Source organism: Chenopodium quinoa, unplaced genomic scaffold, assembly GCF_001683475.1.
Source record: "Chenopodium quinoa cultivar QQ74 unplaced genomic scaffold, ASM168347v1, whole genome shotgun sequence".
NCBI classification, from domain to species: domain Eukaryota; kingdom Viridiplantae; phylum Streptophyta; class Magnoliopsida; order Caryophyllales; family Amaranthaceae; genus Chenopodium; species Chenopodium quinoa.
The window spans coordinates 1,418,157-1,434,409 of NW_018743099.1; the positions used below are offsets into that span (position 1 = coordinate 1,418,157).

General features: G+C 35.4%; 2 protein-coding genes across 6 annotated transcripts; one reads left to right on the forward strand and one right to left on the reverse strand.

The window, feature by feature from the left end:
- Window positions 1-756: 756 nt before the first annotated feature.
- On the forward strand, window positions 757-8,211 carry LOC110731836 (pentatricopeptide repeat-containing protein At3g14730-like). 5 transcript variants are annotated; one of them, XM_021911725.1, is made up of 5 exons: window positions 757-4,622; window positions 4,713-4,816; window positions 5,726-5,809; window positions 6,815-6,901; window positions 7,894-8,211. In XM_021911725.1, the coding sequence occupies exon 1, from the start codon at window positions 2,633-2,635 to the stop codon at window positions 4,538-4,540; it is 1,908 nt and encodes a 635-aa protein (XP_021767417.1). In that variant the 5' UTR covers window positions 757-2,632; the 3' UTR covers window positions 4,541-4,622; window positions 4,713-4,816; window positions 5,726-5,809; window positions 6,815-6,901; window positions 7,894-8,211. The 5 variants fall into 5 exon arrangements, with proteins under 5 accessions (XP_021767417.1, XP_021767418.1, XP_021767416.1 ...); XM_021911726.1 differs by having other exon boundaries at window positions 4,763-4,816; XM_021911724.1 differs by having other exon boundaries at window positions 757-4,831.
- Window positions 8,212-10,720: 2,509 nt separating this feature from the next.
- On the reverse strand, window positions 10,721-16,175 carry LOC110731837 (NDR1/HIN1-like protein 10). Its single transcript, XM_021911728.1, has 2 exons — window positions 15,232-16,175; window positions 10,721-12,575 (listed from the first exon to the last, which is right to left on the reverse strand). The coding sequence occupies exon 1, from the start codon at window positions 15,972-15,974 to the stop codon at window positions 15,267-15,269; it is 708 nt and encodes a 235-aa protein (XP_021767420.1). The 5' UTR covers window positions 15,975-16,175; the 3' UTR covers window positions 10,721-12,575; window positions 15,232-15,266.
- Window positions 16,176-16,253: the final 78 nt, after the last annotated feature.

Below are 16,253 nucleotides of genomic sequence, written 5' to 3' on the forward strand. Positions count from 1 at the left end.
TCAACTTTTAATAGATTATGGGTAACTTTTTCAAGATTATGGGTAACTTCCGTATATATAAGAGTAATTTTTTATGAGTGAAAATATAATGGGTAACTTTTTTTGATTTTAAAAGGGTAACTTTTGTGCATAAAAGGGTAACTTTTATTAGAATAAAGGGTAACTTTTATTAGATCATATACACTTTATGTGTTCATTTTGTGCAAGTCATGGCAGTTTTGATGTACAACTGTTTTTGGGTAATACACGTAGTTGATTTCATTAAATATTTGGTATTTCACATGAAATTGATAATTAAATAGTTTACTATCTGCAAATTTGTGAAATCATTTGAAATGTGGCAAAGTAATGTGATTATATTCATTTTGATGGAGCTAGTTTTGTACTGCAATTACTGTGTTGCTAATGTAAAATGCAATGACAGGGATGCAACCCGCCAACAATGGATATGGCGGGGACTGGCAGATATTAGTGTGTTTTTGTAAAATGTGGGTCACTTTTGTGGAAAAAAAGGGGTCACTTTTGTGAGAAAAAGGGCCACTTTGTGAAATATGGGTCATTTTTGTAAAAAACAAAAGAGTCACTTTTATAAGAAAAAAGGGGTCACTTTTCGCAAAATATTCGATGTACAATAAAATTATTGTAAACCGGGGGCATGCAAAAGTTTTTGATTTTTATAAGTCATTTTATCTAATTAATATATGTTAATAAATAATTATTAGTGTTGATTGAATATTATCAAGTGCATTAGTTATATATGATAGAATTTAAGATATAGATTGTGCGGTGTGGTTGGGTAAAAGTACGAGAGAGAAAAAAATCAAAAAGTTGTGGTTAACTATTGGGATACATTGGTTATTAAATAAGTATAAAAATGGTTATGGATTAGATAGAAGATAAAAAAATTAATAAAATAATCTATAATCACAATGGTTGTGGGCAACCATTATGTTTACTCTAAACTCCATTGATAGGAGAGATAAAACATGGTGGGGTATTGATAAAGGAGAGAGAATGGTGGGGTTACTCACCATTGTAGGAAAAATAAGGGAATGACTCAAGAGAGTGAAATATGATGTGACATTAACCGGACGTTTTCTAACGATTTACACCCTCTGTTTCTTCTTCATTCACCCATTCTTCTCTCCTCTCTCCTCTGTAATTTAGCAAACATTCTCCATTGAACAAGCCTCATCAACTACATAAACATAATCATTCAGCTACCAAAGAAAATTAAATCATACACTAGCAATAACAACATCCCACCATTAGCAATTCCATCAATTTCAATTTCATAAAAAATTAAATTAGTAAAACCAATCGTGAAACAATCAAGTCCAATAAAACTTGCAGTAAATTTGCATAATCAACATTCACAATCAAATGGAAGGAAAGGGTAACAAATTGGTTCCAGAAAGCCCACCCTTGCCACCACCAAACCAATAATTATCATGCCCGCTTCCGCCTCCGCCACCACTACCATCACCATACCTCCTATCTTCTTCGAGAACCCACTACCATCCTCTCTCCTTCCACCATCCTCCTCCTCATACTCATCTACTCCTTCATCCTCTTCTTCCTATTCCCTCCTCCGCCACCACTACCACCACCATACCCAGAATTCCTCGTCGAAATAGCCGCCACATTAATTTGAAATTTGATTCGAATTGCGACATACCGGACTTGTGGAGAAACAGCTCTCGAATTGCAGTATGGCCAGTATCTTAGGGAGGAGAGTCAGAACTCATAAGAGTGAGGAGAACGGAGTAACAATAGGTGTTGCAACAGAGTGTTGATACAGAAGCAGTTAACGCCAACAGTATGAAAATGACCTTTTGACCCTTTTATAAACGTAACTTGTTAATATGACATATTAACCCGTATTTTCTCTTTAATTTTTATTAACCTAAGCTGCTATTAAACTTTATAAACCAATATCAGCCGGAAGTAAAAAAAATTGTGGTACCGCTTGGAAAAGTCGAAACCTGGAGTATACTAGTGGGAATTTCATTAAAAAAAAAAAAAAGGAAAAAAAAAAAAAAAAAAAAAAAAAAAAACTTAGAAGTATGTACACAGTACACTCTTATGCTGCACGGCTGCAGTGCTGCACCCTTTTCTCTCTCCCTTCCATTGAAGCACATTTTGAAGCAGCTTCTGACCTTTCTCAACTCCATTGACACAGCTTTTCAGATAAGATTTTCTTCTTTAATCATTCATTACTGATTTCATTCTAGGGTTTAGTTTCACACTATCATTGGTTTGTGTTGAGTAATTTAGGGTACTTCACTTCTTCTAAGGTGTATTATTGAACTATTGATTACAATCACCGAACTTATGCTAGATTATAACCAGCAAAATTGTTGTTAGAATTATTCTATTTACAATATACATTGATAATCTTAAGCAACAAGAATTTCATCCGAAATTTCAAGCCTAATTTGAGTCAAACTTGGTTGCTAATGTGTTGCAGACCTTTGTTTATAACCCTTTAATGTTAGGACTGAATTATGCAAATGTACCTATTATCTTGGTGGCCGCTCCTGCCCATGTTCATCGCCGAGCCTGATTAAAAAACCCGAAAGGCCGGAAAGCAGTTTGGTAGGGATTAGGGAAGGATTACTTTGTTTGTATCATGTTTTATGGAAGAAGTAATCTGTTTTCTGCCGTTGTTGCTAGTAGAACTCGGTTTCGCTTTCTTGGGGTTGCCTCAATATCCTCTCTACAGCCTTTTGAACCGAACATTGAGACTATTCCTGGATGTATTTCCTTCTTACAGATGTTTGCTAAGAACTCCAACTTGTACAAAGGCAAAGAACTGCATTCATGGATGTTTAAGCACGACCTTTTGGGTTCTCCTTTATCGATTACGAGTCTCATTAACATGTATTCTAAGTGTGATCACATATCCTATGCGTTGTCTGTGTTTTTGACATCCAAAGATATTCATAATGTTTATACATACAATGCAATCATAGCGGGTTTTGTTGGGAATAATTTAAATGATGAAGATTTTGAGCTTTATGTGGATATGAGGCATCAAGGTTTGCAGCCAGATAAGTTTACGTTTCCTTGTGCAATTAAGGGCTGTTCAGAAGTTGTTGAAGTGAAAAAGATTCATGCTTTGTTGTTTAAGTTTGGGTTGGAATCAGATGTATTTATTGGCAGTGCTTTGGTCAACTGCTATTTGAAGTTCAGGGCTATGAGTGAATCTTATAATGTGTTCAATGAGTTGCTTGTGAGGAATGTTGTGCTTTGGAATGCTATGATCAATGGTTATGTTCATATTGAGGAATTTGAAATGGCTTTGGAAATATTTAGGAAGACGAATGAAGATGGTTCTTTGCCAAATAACTTCACCGCGACAGGGGTTTTATCAGCCTTGGCTATGAGTGCGGACATTATTAACGGACGTTCAATGCATGGTTTTGTTATAAAGAAGGGTTATGAATCGGTTGTTTCAGTTTCAAATACATTGATTGATATGTATGGGAAATGCAAATGTGTTGATGATGCCTCAAGGATCTTTGAGTGTATGGCAGAAAAGGACTTATTCTCATGGAATACAATTTTAAGTGTTCACGAACAATCTGGTGATCAACATGGAGCAGTGGAACTTTTCCACAGGATGTTAGACGCTGGTGCTAGACCCGATTTAGTCACTATTACAATAGTACTTCCTGCTTGTTCTCATCTGGCTGCTCTGTTGCATGCTAAGGAAATCCATAGGTACATGATTGTCAATGGGCTTGGGAGTAGTAAAACTGTGAGTGATTTTGACCACTTGCTTGTAAACAATACTCTTATGGATGTGTATGTAAAATGTGGTACTATGAGATATGCATACATGGTTTTTGACAAGATGATTTTCAGAGATGTGGCATCTTGGAATATCATGATCATGGGATTTGGCATGCATGGCCAAGGGAACGAAGCATTATCTATGTTTGATTTTATGTGTGCTGAAAAAATAGCACCAGATGAGGTGACATTCATTGCTATTCTGTCAGCTTGTAGTCATGCAGGTCTTCTAAGGCAGGGCCGTGAATACCTTTCACAAATGGAGTCTGTATATGGTGTGGTTCCTACTATTGAACATTATGCCTGTGTGGTTGATATGCTTGGTAGGGCAGGGCAGCTTGATGAGGCTTATGAATTGTTATTGGCAATGCCTATTGAGAGTAATGCTGTTGTTTGGAGGGCTTTTTTAGCAGCATGTAGGCTCCATGGAAATTCTACTTTTGCTGAAGTTGCTGCCAAGCATATAAATGAACTTGATCCCGAACACTGTGGAAGTTATGTATTAATGTCAAATATTTATGGTGCTGCTGGTCAATATGAAGCAGTGTCGGATTTAAGATTGACTATGAAAGGACAAAACATAAACAAGAATCCTGGTTATAGCTGGATTGAGGTCAATAATAGTGTCCATATCTTCGTTACTGGTGACCAGAATCATCCTGAAGCTAATTCAATCTATGCCAGTCTAGACTCATTGATTGCTCCTCTTTGTGAGCATGGATATGCTCTTTCTTCCCTATAAACAATAGGAACTTGCTTTTTCTCAGTGGTGAGATACAATTGAAATTTTTTCTTGAATATGCCGGTTAGATAAAGCTGAGGTGGTAAGTCAGGTTCATTGGTTTAATATAGACAACTGATAAAGCCCTTTGTTATGTCTGTTAAAATTGACTTTGTTTGGTTTGCTGGGCTAGGGACTGCACTTATGGAATGGCTTTAAACTGACTTAGTGTATATCTGGCAGTGGCTATTTTGCAGCATATTGGAAGAACGATCAAAGATATGATTTGGTGGTTCTGTAAGTTACTATTATGTATGAACCTTTTCAACTTAGTGTTCTATTTTTGAACTTGTCTGATAAACCCCCCAGCGCCAGCACAAACCAGTTTGGTCTTTGCAAAAATTTGGCCCCAGGTTGTAATCAAACTGTTCCTTGAAAGGACAGACCTTTTTATGGGTTGATGAATTTACTTGTCCTCCGCCAATCATAATTCATAATCAAAATATCTTTGGGATGAAGGGAATTTTATTCCACTTGTTTGTTTATGTTTTTTTTTTCCTTAAATAATTCTTTGATAGTTTGATAATATGTATTTCCTGTATTCAATGCTTAATTATTTCTAAACTTGTTCAAAAACAGATATGAGCTTTTTTCTTCACTTGCTGATTAATTCTCTCAAGTCTGAGTCAAACCTGATGTTTTACTTGTAGTTGTTAGCTCTAGCAATTTAGCTGAAGATTTTGGTAAACTAGTAGCTCCTAGTCAGCAATTTAACAAGGAGTAGCATTTTGGAAATATATAATAACATATGAGGGTATATGTTAATTGAAAATGCTATGAACAGAATGAATGGAGTTTAACATTCTCCAATATAAGTCTTCAAAATGCTGAATTTGTATGGCGCTTCTAATAATACTTTGCAAATTAGCTGTTCGAGTTCCAGCTTCCAAAATACTTAGTGAATACACTATCCAGGAAAAATCTTAACTAAGGTTTTAATTTGGTCAAAAGCCTCTTAATTTTGTTCTAAGTATGAAGTATGTGTTTTGTAAGATGCTAATTGCCATATATAGGCGTGTACATTGGATGGAATAGATTAGGCTTTCCTAAATCCAATTTCAGTCCAAACCTTTTAGTGTTACTATTGAACTGTTAGCATTGACTTATCTGATAACTAATGCTACAGATTGCCTTTGGATTTTACAGTTTTCCCTACGGCTCTTGCAACAGCATTGGATATCATCTGAGCAGTGTATCACTTGTTTTCATCTCTGTTACATTTTCACTTTGGTATGTCTCTTATACTTGAAATTTATGTTTTTGCAATATGGTTTTATCCCTCTGTTTACTCGCCCCAGCTTAAAACCCAATGAGCTTATCCTCTTTGTAAATTTGTAATTGCTCAAATTTGCCCTGTAGTTTGCAGTGTAATTCCACCTCGGATATTTCTTCGTGTCTTTCCTTTAGAGTAGGCGTTATTTTGTCACATTATCTTCCCTCTCCTTTCCATATCATCTTACTGCAAGGACTCAATATTAAGGAAAAGGGTATGTTAGTCATAGTCCATTAGTAGTGACTTGGGGAATAAGCTAGAGGTTTGTTAGGAGAGATTTTCTGTAATTAGAGCTCATTAGGAGGAATAAGGACATGTTTAATATTGTGAGGTTTGTTATTGGGAGAGAGTGAGCCTCTCGAAAGCTCATATTAGGAGAGAATCCACCTCTCTATAGTGGGATTATCGTTCAATTAGCTGTAATTCTCATCTTAATACTATAAACATCATCTTCATTCTTAATTTCTGTCATAATTCTTCTGTTTTACTGCCATCTTTAGTGTTGTAATGAAGTCAGTTCCTAGCACTTGCTTCTTTTCGGATTATGTCTTTGTATATTCTTATGTTTTGTGCTGGAAATAATCTGTTTAATAGCTATAAGATGATGCAATAAGTTTGTCTTTTACTTTAGTCCTGGCTAATAGCTGCACTATTCACATAAGATAAACTTTAGATAACATTATAGCGGCTGATAAACAAGATTAATTATCATCTCGTTGCATTGCCCTTTCCTCGGGTCCAAATTGAGGTTTTCCAATTTCAATTTAGAAATTAAAATTTTTTGTCAAAGAAAATAAAAACAGTATAATTTTACTAGATCTTTGAAGCTCCTATGATGTTCATATTTAGCTAAACAACTTAGTAAAAATCAGTAAGTTCTTGCGGATTTGGCTTGGCTGTCGATGTTTTGTTATTGTAAGCATTAGCATGGAGTGAATATCTTAGTGTGATTTTGTTTCCAGGAAGAAAAGAAGAGTGAGCTGTGGAACACAATCCAGAGAAAAAGCATTCTTGCCCCAACCTGACAAAGTCCATTCCACAATTACCATGTAAGGGCACTATCATTATGATTATAGACGATAGTAGCATTAAGCATCCTAGTAACAAATTGCAAATGTTTTAATTGCAAGCATCCTAGTACCAATCCCCCAATGTAAACATCTTTACATTTTGAGCAAATGTAGTCAATTGGGCCTATTTAAATGATGAAGCAGATTGGTGTCTGTGTTACCATCCCCATTTAAGAATGTTTTAAGCAAAATGTTGGAATAATTTAAGTCAAGAACTTAGAAGACCTGTTGAAGAGAGAGAGAGAGAGAGAGAGGGGGGGGGGGGGGGGGAGGGTGAGCGAAGGGGTATATTGCTACTCACAGTTGTGTGACATGCTTGAAGAGTGCTTTAAATCATTAAGTCTGTTCATTCTTTGTTCTGCGTTCGGACTCTTGCATACGCATCTGAAATTATCTGATATTGTTACCAGCTGAGTGTTCAATCAGCAACTGTTGTTTTATTATACTTGATTGAATAAATGTTAATTCTGCAGCATTGGTGTTGCTAGGAAAGGCTAGCATTTTTATATTTGCTGGAATATTGTTTTGACATTGTTCTCCATAGATTATTTCTAACAACTAGTATCATATACCATGTATTTATCAATTGTCAAATTTATTTATTTGTTTGAGGTGTTTGGGTTTGTAGAGTTAGATTTTCCTCAGTAAGACAGGCATTTATGAACTTCTATGTATTTTGAATAATTGCACTGTGAAACCACAACTCTTCCCGCCTTTCTCTTTGCTGCTGAAACATAAACAAGTCTCAGAGATATTGTCAATGCTTAGGGGGTGTAAGCAAACTAACCTAAAAATTGCAGTGGGAAAAGAAAGGGTTAATTTTTTAAGCATATTTTATTAACCAAAAAGGACAATATAATAAGGAGATCAAAATTAGCAAGGTAGACTATAAAGTTAGGATGGAATGCTGTAGATCTTTTGTTATAGCTGTCTGTTTTAGCTAGCCTAATGCTGCCTTTTTCGTACTTCAGGGTCCAGAACTCAAATGTCCAGATTACATGGTTACTCCTGGAGTCTTGGGACAAGGGATTACCCGAAATTGTATCATACCTTATACATGATCACTGATTGAGCCGATTTCTATCTTGATCTCAAGAACAAGGCATCAAATGGCAACTAGGGCATAAGAATAGATATTGAAGATTAAATATAGAACTATAGAAATGTTCCCTTATTTTTAGTTTATATTTTGTAGATTTGGATTACTTCAATTTTGTTTTCAATTCTACTTCAAATGCTTGTTAAAGATTAAAAAATGTCAGATGACAGCCGGGCTGGCTTTCAGCTTACTACTGTCAATAAGTCTGAGGTTGGAGAACTTGGAGTAGCAAGTTACGATAAAAAAAAAAAAGAATCCAAAAACCAAAAAAAAAAGGCTGTTATAGCTAGCAAACTTGATGTTTGAACAACTTTACAGCAAATTACTTCATAAAATAAGAAATATATTCAGAGCTGGGAGAAGTTATTTCATGGATGCTTCTCTTACTTAGAAAATAGAGTAGCATGCAACCATTTGATAGGAAGCTATTGACAATTAAGGCAGCAACAGACCAACAGTTAGTTTCTCAGACACATTTGGGTGATCGCGCTACTGCATATTTTCTCGCAGGCTTCCATTGTGCATATGCCGATGTATCCATAAATCTACAAGTATACTGTGCCTCTTGCTACCTCTGGTGTGAGTTGATCAAACGACTATAGCATTGTGATTGCAACCCAAGCTTGTTTAGAAGTGCTATAAGGCTTGATGGGTTAATATGGAATGTGTGACATGTCTATTGTAATGCCGGATGTATGTATTCCCAAATTAAATCCTAGTAGTTGGGTGGCTTCCGGGAATCTATATTAGACGTGCTAATTTCATTCACAATGTCATTTTGTGTGAATAACTGGATTTAAATTACCTGATTAAAGACAATTGCATAAAAACCTAAGTAGTGCATAAATGATGATGCCCTCTTTACAACTTCGAGTTTTTCTTTCTTGTTAATTAAGAAAATTACATATAAAATGGGTTTATTGATAATTGTTCTTAGCCTAAACCAGTAAAATATGCCAATTTGGCAATTAAGAACAATTGGACATAGAGGGAGATGCTTCAGGTTTACTAAAAGATATACTTGTATTAAGAAATTATTATTCCAATAAGAGAAATATTATCAAGGTGTTGAAGTAACTCAGTATCGTACCATTCAATGAATGTAAAAGGAAGCAACTTTGTATTATATTATTAAAGACCAAACCCCAATAAAATGCAACTTTGACGTTAGTCAAAACTTTACAATTAAAAGGGATTAGATTTAAATACTACTATCTCCGTCCAAAATTAATATCGAGGTTAACCTTGAACAATTAAATTCGAATGGAGTAGATTAAAATTACAAGAATACATACAATAAGCGCGTAAAAGGAAACATTAAGAGTAGAAAGAGCCTAATTAATTAGTTCCCTTGAAGTTTTTGTTGCTTATAAAAAAGATAGTGCAAAGCTGTTGGTTGATCACTAAGGCAGCAACAATTAGTAGTAGAGATGCAAATAGGTGTTTTTGATCCAATTCCTTCGCATACTTTCTTGCAAGCATTTGGGGTGCATTTGCCTATAAATCCACATGGCATGCTCATGCTACCTCTTGTTTCTGAATTTCCAAGACAAATAAATAAATAAATAAAGCCTTTTTAGAGAAATACAATTATAATGCCAAAATGTACAAATTTATTGAGTTATGAATCATACATGCTTAATTATGAGATGAAATATTAGTCTATAATAAGCCTCAATTTGAGTTAAACACGAATTTGAAATCTTTGGTAATAATTGATGTATTGATTTTGGTAAAAAAAAAAAAAAAAAAAAAAAAAAAAAAAAAAAAAAAAAAAAAGAGAGAGAGAGAAGGTGCAAGTAAAATACAATACGAGACTTGACAAAAAAACATAATACTTAAATTAAATTTGTGCGTGGCAAAAATCAAAATATAAATTATTAATTACACCTGATTCACTATAAACTTATTGACATATTTCAAAAAAAAAAAAAAACTATAAACTTATTGACAAATAAAAAGACAAAAATCAAATTAGCACAAAATAGAAAAAAAAAAAAATACTACTCTACTTTTACCAAAGAATGGACAAAATAGATTGTTACTTAAGACCATAATACTCCCTTCAATATAATCTTTTTGTTCTTCCCACTTTAACTTTTTTTTTAAAAAATAAAATAATCATATAACTAATATATAAAGCTAAACTTTTAGACAGACAATGAGATAGCGACACTTGGCGCTTTAACTTTTCGCCAAGTGTCGCGCCACGTAGGATAAAGTTATATTTTTTTTGAGGGGGTAGGATAGAGTTATATAGAATTGGCGTTTTAACTTTTCGTCAAGTGTCGCGCCATGTAGGATAGAGTTTTTTTTTTTTTTGAAGGGTAGGATAGAGTTATATAAAATTCAATTTGCAGGATAAAAAAATTAGTTTATAATTCTATTTTCAATTAAATTTGGATAGAATTTTATGATGTATTTTTCACCAATATTATTATAATTTGTCATTACATGTCTACCTCATAGTTTAAATCGTCACAAAAACACATCAATTCCTAACTAATTTTGTATCAATGATATATTTTAAAATTTGACATATAAATTAAAAATTTATCTTAAAATTCAATAAACAATCCGGACATCGGACGGGCACAAAACTAGTATATATATATATTAAAAAAAAAAAAAAAAAAAGGGAGGGAGTACAAAATACCATGCAACAAAAAAGTAAATATTTATTAGAAGATTTAAGTTACCTGATGAGAGAAGAAAGCACAAGACTAAAAGGATAGAGACCAAAGTTGAGTTCTTCATGCTTTCCAAATTCAAGAAGCTGATTTTAAAGGCTAAATGTCTACGTAAAACAAGAGTAATGAATGATAATATACATGCAAAATGAATCTATTTATAATTGTGGTTGCTTCAATCAATAGTAATGCCAGCAATCTGTCTTAAACTAATAAACATAATTAAGGGAGGTGTACATGTGACTGTGTGAGGCCCAAGTTTTAATATTAATAAACTTTATCACTTTTTTACCTTTACATTCAAAATCTAAAAATGTAGATTTATCCAATACTTATTTCAACAAAATTATTTACATCAATTTTTGAATGGAGTTAAGGAATGCAAAAACCTCATCTATAATAAAACCTAATTATCTTCTCTTAACTTGCTCATCTTTTTGTACATTATGTACGTACAATAGAAAAAACAAATGGGCCACATTATCAACCAATCGATCACCTTTGTCCTATGTTCTCAAGTTCTCCTAGACAAAAAATAATATATCCCTTAACCATTGCGACATTCACATCAAAAATGGACATAAACCGAGATAACCACCCATTAATTTGAGTACTAAATCAACGCGAGATAGAAATGTCATATTCTACAAATACTTTTTATGTATATGATTTAGGGTATGTTATCTTCAGCTTATTTTCAGTTTAGCCGAGAAAGGGGAAAGGGAATTTTCGAGGGTAGTTTCATGGTTCAGGGGGAGGGGAGGAGGGTAGGTGTTCGGCGGGCTGCCCAGGTGTTGGGTGGCAGGCAGGGGGTCGAGCTGGTAGGTGTGGGGCAGCTGTGGAGGGTGGTTGGGTTGCTAGTAGTGGTTTATTGATTAGTTAATTATTATTTTTTAAAAAAAATTATTACAAAAAATTTATTTTTTTTAAATTTAAATTTAATTTTTTTGACCAATCAGATGTCAACACGTGTCATGTAACTTGTTATAACAAGTTAAATTACCAGTTAGGACCATTTTAAGCAAATTGACATTAAAGGTGAGATTATTAAAAAGTAATCAAAAAGTGGAATTATTTTGAGTGGATGAGCTAAACGTCGAATTATTTCCAGCAATTTTTCCAAACTCATTTGGAGTTGAATGAAAAGGTGCAAATTGTGGAACAAAAGAGAAGTTTCCTTACATGCGCCACTTACATGCTTAACAAAATGTAAGTGGCGTATAATATATTAATACGCCACTTACATGCTTAACAAAATTAACCCACTAAACAACTAATTAAACTAAACAATAGAATTGGGAGGGGGCAGATGAAAATGGAGATAAAAATGTTTTAACGAAAAGTTCGATACTGATAAGGAAAATAGAATTGGGAGGGGGCAGATGGATGAGAGAAGAGCTATCTCTGCTCCATAACATACTGCAGTAGAGCTACACACTTCTACTCAACATATACCAATTGATACACACTTGTTTCCTTTTGCCACTTGATACAAACATCTTTTAGGCCTAAGTTCATACATCAACCCTAACTTTGTGAGATGGACACCTTATCCATCTAACTTGACTGAACAAACAGCATAGCAGCCACTGATGAGCTTTGATTCAATTGCCACCAAATACGAAAGAAATTTGAATATAATCATCCTCAGAATACTAACCCATTGGTGCCACTATTGCTGCTTAGTTCTAAATTTCTAATACCAAAGCCAACACTAGAGAGGAGAAGAGTTGGACCTCCTTTATCCAATTTTAGAGGCATATTCTGCACCAAACAACCGGGATATCCATCTGAGTAGCTAAGAAAGGCTGGCTACTGAGCTGAAGAGCCCGAGCTTCTGGTTTAATCCTCCAGGGGATACAAACTGCCAGTATAGAGAGCACTCAGATTAATTTCAGGCTATATGATGAACCTGCACAAATTCTAGGTAAAATTCACTACCTTCATCAGCTGTCCACTGTCAAATCGCACACTGAACATCTCAACTCTCATTGAAATGCCACTAATGTTCCCAAATAAAGATCTCAACTTTAACGCAGCCATCAACAAACAAGCCGAAAGCAGCCATAACAAGCTTGACCTCGACAAGTTATATCCATATATCCTCAAATAATTGCATGAGAACGCTAATTTGAGTGGGAGCCTGGCTTACCAGGTGATAGCTTGCCTCATGTGTAAAGCTAGACTAAAAAAAAAAAACAAACGAACTTGCCAAAATAACTAAGTTTTACATGTTTGGTTATAGCTGGATACAGGATACGATGGTAATAGACTAGCCTGAATCCTAGAGGTAATTGGTATGGCATATTAGTTGATTAAGATTAGCTTGGTGAAAAAGGCAAATAGTCAATTAGAGCTGACAGAGGGAAGGAGGTTAGAAAATAATTACGTGAATTATTGTTATGACAATATACTGCCAGAAACTAGAGGTGAAAAGCAGCAGATTAAAGAGAGAACAGAACAAGGATAGTAAATTATATTGATGATCCAAGTAACCACACAAAACAACCTCCTTACTTTTGAGAGGTAGGGCTTTCCCACAAGGAATTTAAAAGGAAAAATTCCCAGAGTTATATTCAGCATGCAAAACAGCTTACAATGCATCTATATTTAAAGGCCTCTAACAGAACTCTTCATCCTAAGCAACCCATAACAAACTCCTCTTGTCAGGCATCTCATAACAAACTAGTGTTGAAATACTACTCTACCCTTAGGTAGTTTTAACCGCCTTGGCGCCATTTCTTGCAGGAATAAGTGAATAAAATAGGAGGCTTCTGGTTCCTTGCATATACCCTCTAATTTTCATTGTTCTTCCCATTTTGAATCTTTTTGTGAGATAAAAAAAAGTCAAAGTGGGAAGAACAAAAATGATTCAAGGTAGTAAATCTAGTAATGTAGTAGGAAATGTCAAACCAATCAAAGGAATGTGATTATTGAGTGAATTTTGTTTTGTTAGGTAAGAGAATCAGAAAATTATTTAGTGAATTTAATTTTGTTAAACTTTGTAATAGGGAGTGTCCAGCCAATCAAAGGTCTGGGATTGTATACCAATAATCAATATTCTCCCAATTCCTTTGTCCTCATTTTTATATTTCGAATCTTCAGTTCTAATACAATGTATCATTGGATCTATTAAATAAATGTAAATCCATCCGCAAGTCATAGCTTGATACTAGTAGTTAAGTCTGCTAAGTTGTTTTGAATTCAGCTTTTTCACTTGGTGACAAGCCAGATCAAACAAAAATCAAAATGAATTTCTAATCAATTGGCCTGGTCCATGTACCATGTTTGGGTATTTTTGGCTACACAAAGTAGGAGCCTGACTTTAGCTACCCTCAGTTCTCTGACTAGTGAACTTCAATACTCTAGACAAAAATATAACCTTACCTATCAAAGAGGTAGCCTCGAGCAATAGCTAGCTACCAAACCATAATAAAATCGACTATTAATTGTGTAGGAAAGGCCCAAAGGCTAAAAGCTATAAGATCATGTTAGGGAAGCATGTGCTCATCTACCCTCCTTTCATTTATAGTAAACCCCAAAGAAGCAAACAAAAATGAGGCTTGATCTCCAGTGGGATCCTTGGTCATTTCTTTCTATGACTAGTATAGTCACCATTTACAACAAAACCCATCTGACTAAAGTAGGTAAAGGGCGAAAAGCTACCTATTTGTTCTTCTAGCTACACTCTTCCCATCAAAGACTTGTTCAAGCATCCACACCTCTTATGGAGTACATAATTGTACCCAAAATTTAAATATTAAAAAAAAAAAAAAAAACATACTGTCAATACTGGACAAGTTCAGCTTTAAGCTACTGGGGATTATGAGTCTCACACTGCAGTCTCTCCAGAAAAACCACCCCCTCAAGTGATCGATAAATTGCAGAGACAGCAACACTATCAGAAACCTACAGGCAACGTGCTGCACAAAAATCCCATCTACTATATCTAAACCCAATAGAAAATAGTTGCTATGATACCACGAAAATTCTTCTGAATCTATACAAAACCCACCATTCCATACTGCACATAGTTCTCTAAACTTTTCATTCTCTATTACGAGCAATTAACATGCTATATTGCACTAGCCACCAATACACGGGCATAAAACTAGAGTCAGCCCTCCAAATTCTAAATGCTACTAGCACTAGTTAGTATCGCAAAAGTTAAAAGCTCTGGCACGACATCAAATCCTTAAAATCCAAATCAAAGGTCAAGTGATTGTGGTACGGTCTCCGCCAAAATTTAGAAATTAAAGCTGCATTTATGTCTAGCCTACCATACAACCAACAATGCCATTATGCAAAGGATTATTAAATACCTACGACTTCATCAGATGAAATGCTGCAATGACGAAAACATGATAAATTGATACAAATTAAGTAACAAACTACACCTATTTGTCAATTAATAGACACGAAATAGGTAATAAACATGCTAGCGTATCTCTGATTTCAGTGTCATACATAATTCATATACATACAGTGAATTAATAGCAAAGATTAATCAATTCAATCACCTGGAAAAGTGGAAAAAGAAGATGAAGAACAGGAATCAGATACCAACAGAACACCGTCGGGGCCCACCGGATAAATTCCCCTTGGTAGAATTAGATGAAAATGCAACCGCTAAATCGTCACAGAAAACCCTAAGAAACCGTCTTCGAGCTCTCCAACCTCCAGCCTTAAACCTGACCAACGCCAACACTTGAACATCGAATTTGACGCTACCTCTAGAACGATCATCCCTCAATTTATTCACCAAATCCAACTCAAGGTACGCCGAGGATGCCACAAGCTGGGCATCCATGGTGGTGACATTCTTAGTCCCCTGCTCAAATGGCGGAAGTTGATTCTGGGAAACAAGCGAGTTCTTGTAGAACAAGCGGGCCTCGATCTCGTCGTAGTAGACGTGGAGCTTGTGGTTAGGGTTAGCAACGGAGAAGTGGAGGGACCAAGTGCCGGAGATCTGGGAGGGAGAGGTGGAGGTGTTGAGGGAAGAAAGCGTGGCAGAATCAACGGTGAAAGCTGGGATACGAGGGCGGAGTACGAGCCAAACGATGAGGAGGATGACACCAAAAATGATGAAAACAGCGATGAGTGCCGCGAAGAAGCGGCGGAAGAAGGTAGCGCGTGGTTGGGGAGGGTAATATGGTTGTGGCGCGTTGTAGTTAGGATAATAATAGTTGGATTGTGGCGGTGGCGGGTAACCGTTTTGGGGTGGGGCCGGGTACCCGGTGGCGGGGCGTGATTGGTCTGTCATTCAAGGCGGTTATTTTTAGTTTTAGGAGAGGAACAAATTGGGGGATTTTGATGGTTGAGGAGAGTGTAATGTGTAATGGGGTTGAAGAGAAAAACAAGTCGTCATGCCAACCTTTGGCCACTTTGGGTTTGTACCTTTAGTATACACAACGAAGATGCCACCCAATAACCACACCCTTGCTTTTCTTAGATTTTTATACTAGTACATATTCTCCATTCTTTTAATATTGTGTTAGGGTACATATTTTTAAACATAAGTATGTGATCACAACTCAAAAGG

Bases quoted from the DNA above. Each gene is read 5' to 3' on its own strand.
- LOC110731837 (XM_021911728.1), bottom strand. From the start codon at position 15,974: ATGACAGACCAATCACGCCCCGCCACCGGGTACCCGGCCCCACCCCAA.
- LOC110731836 (XM_021911724.1), top strand. From the start codon at position 2,633: ATGTTTTATGGAAGAAGTAATCTGTTTTCTGCCGTTGTTGCTAGTAGA.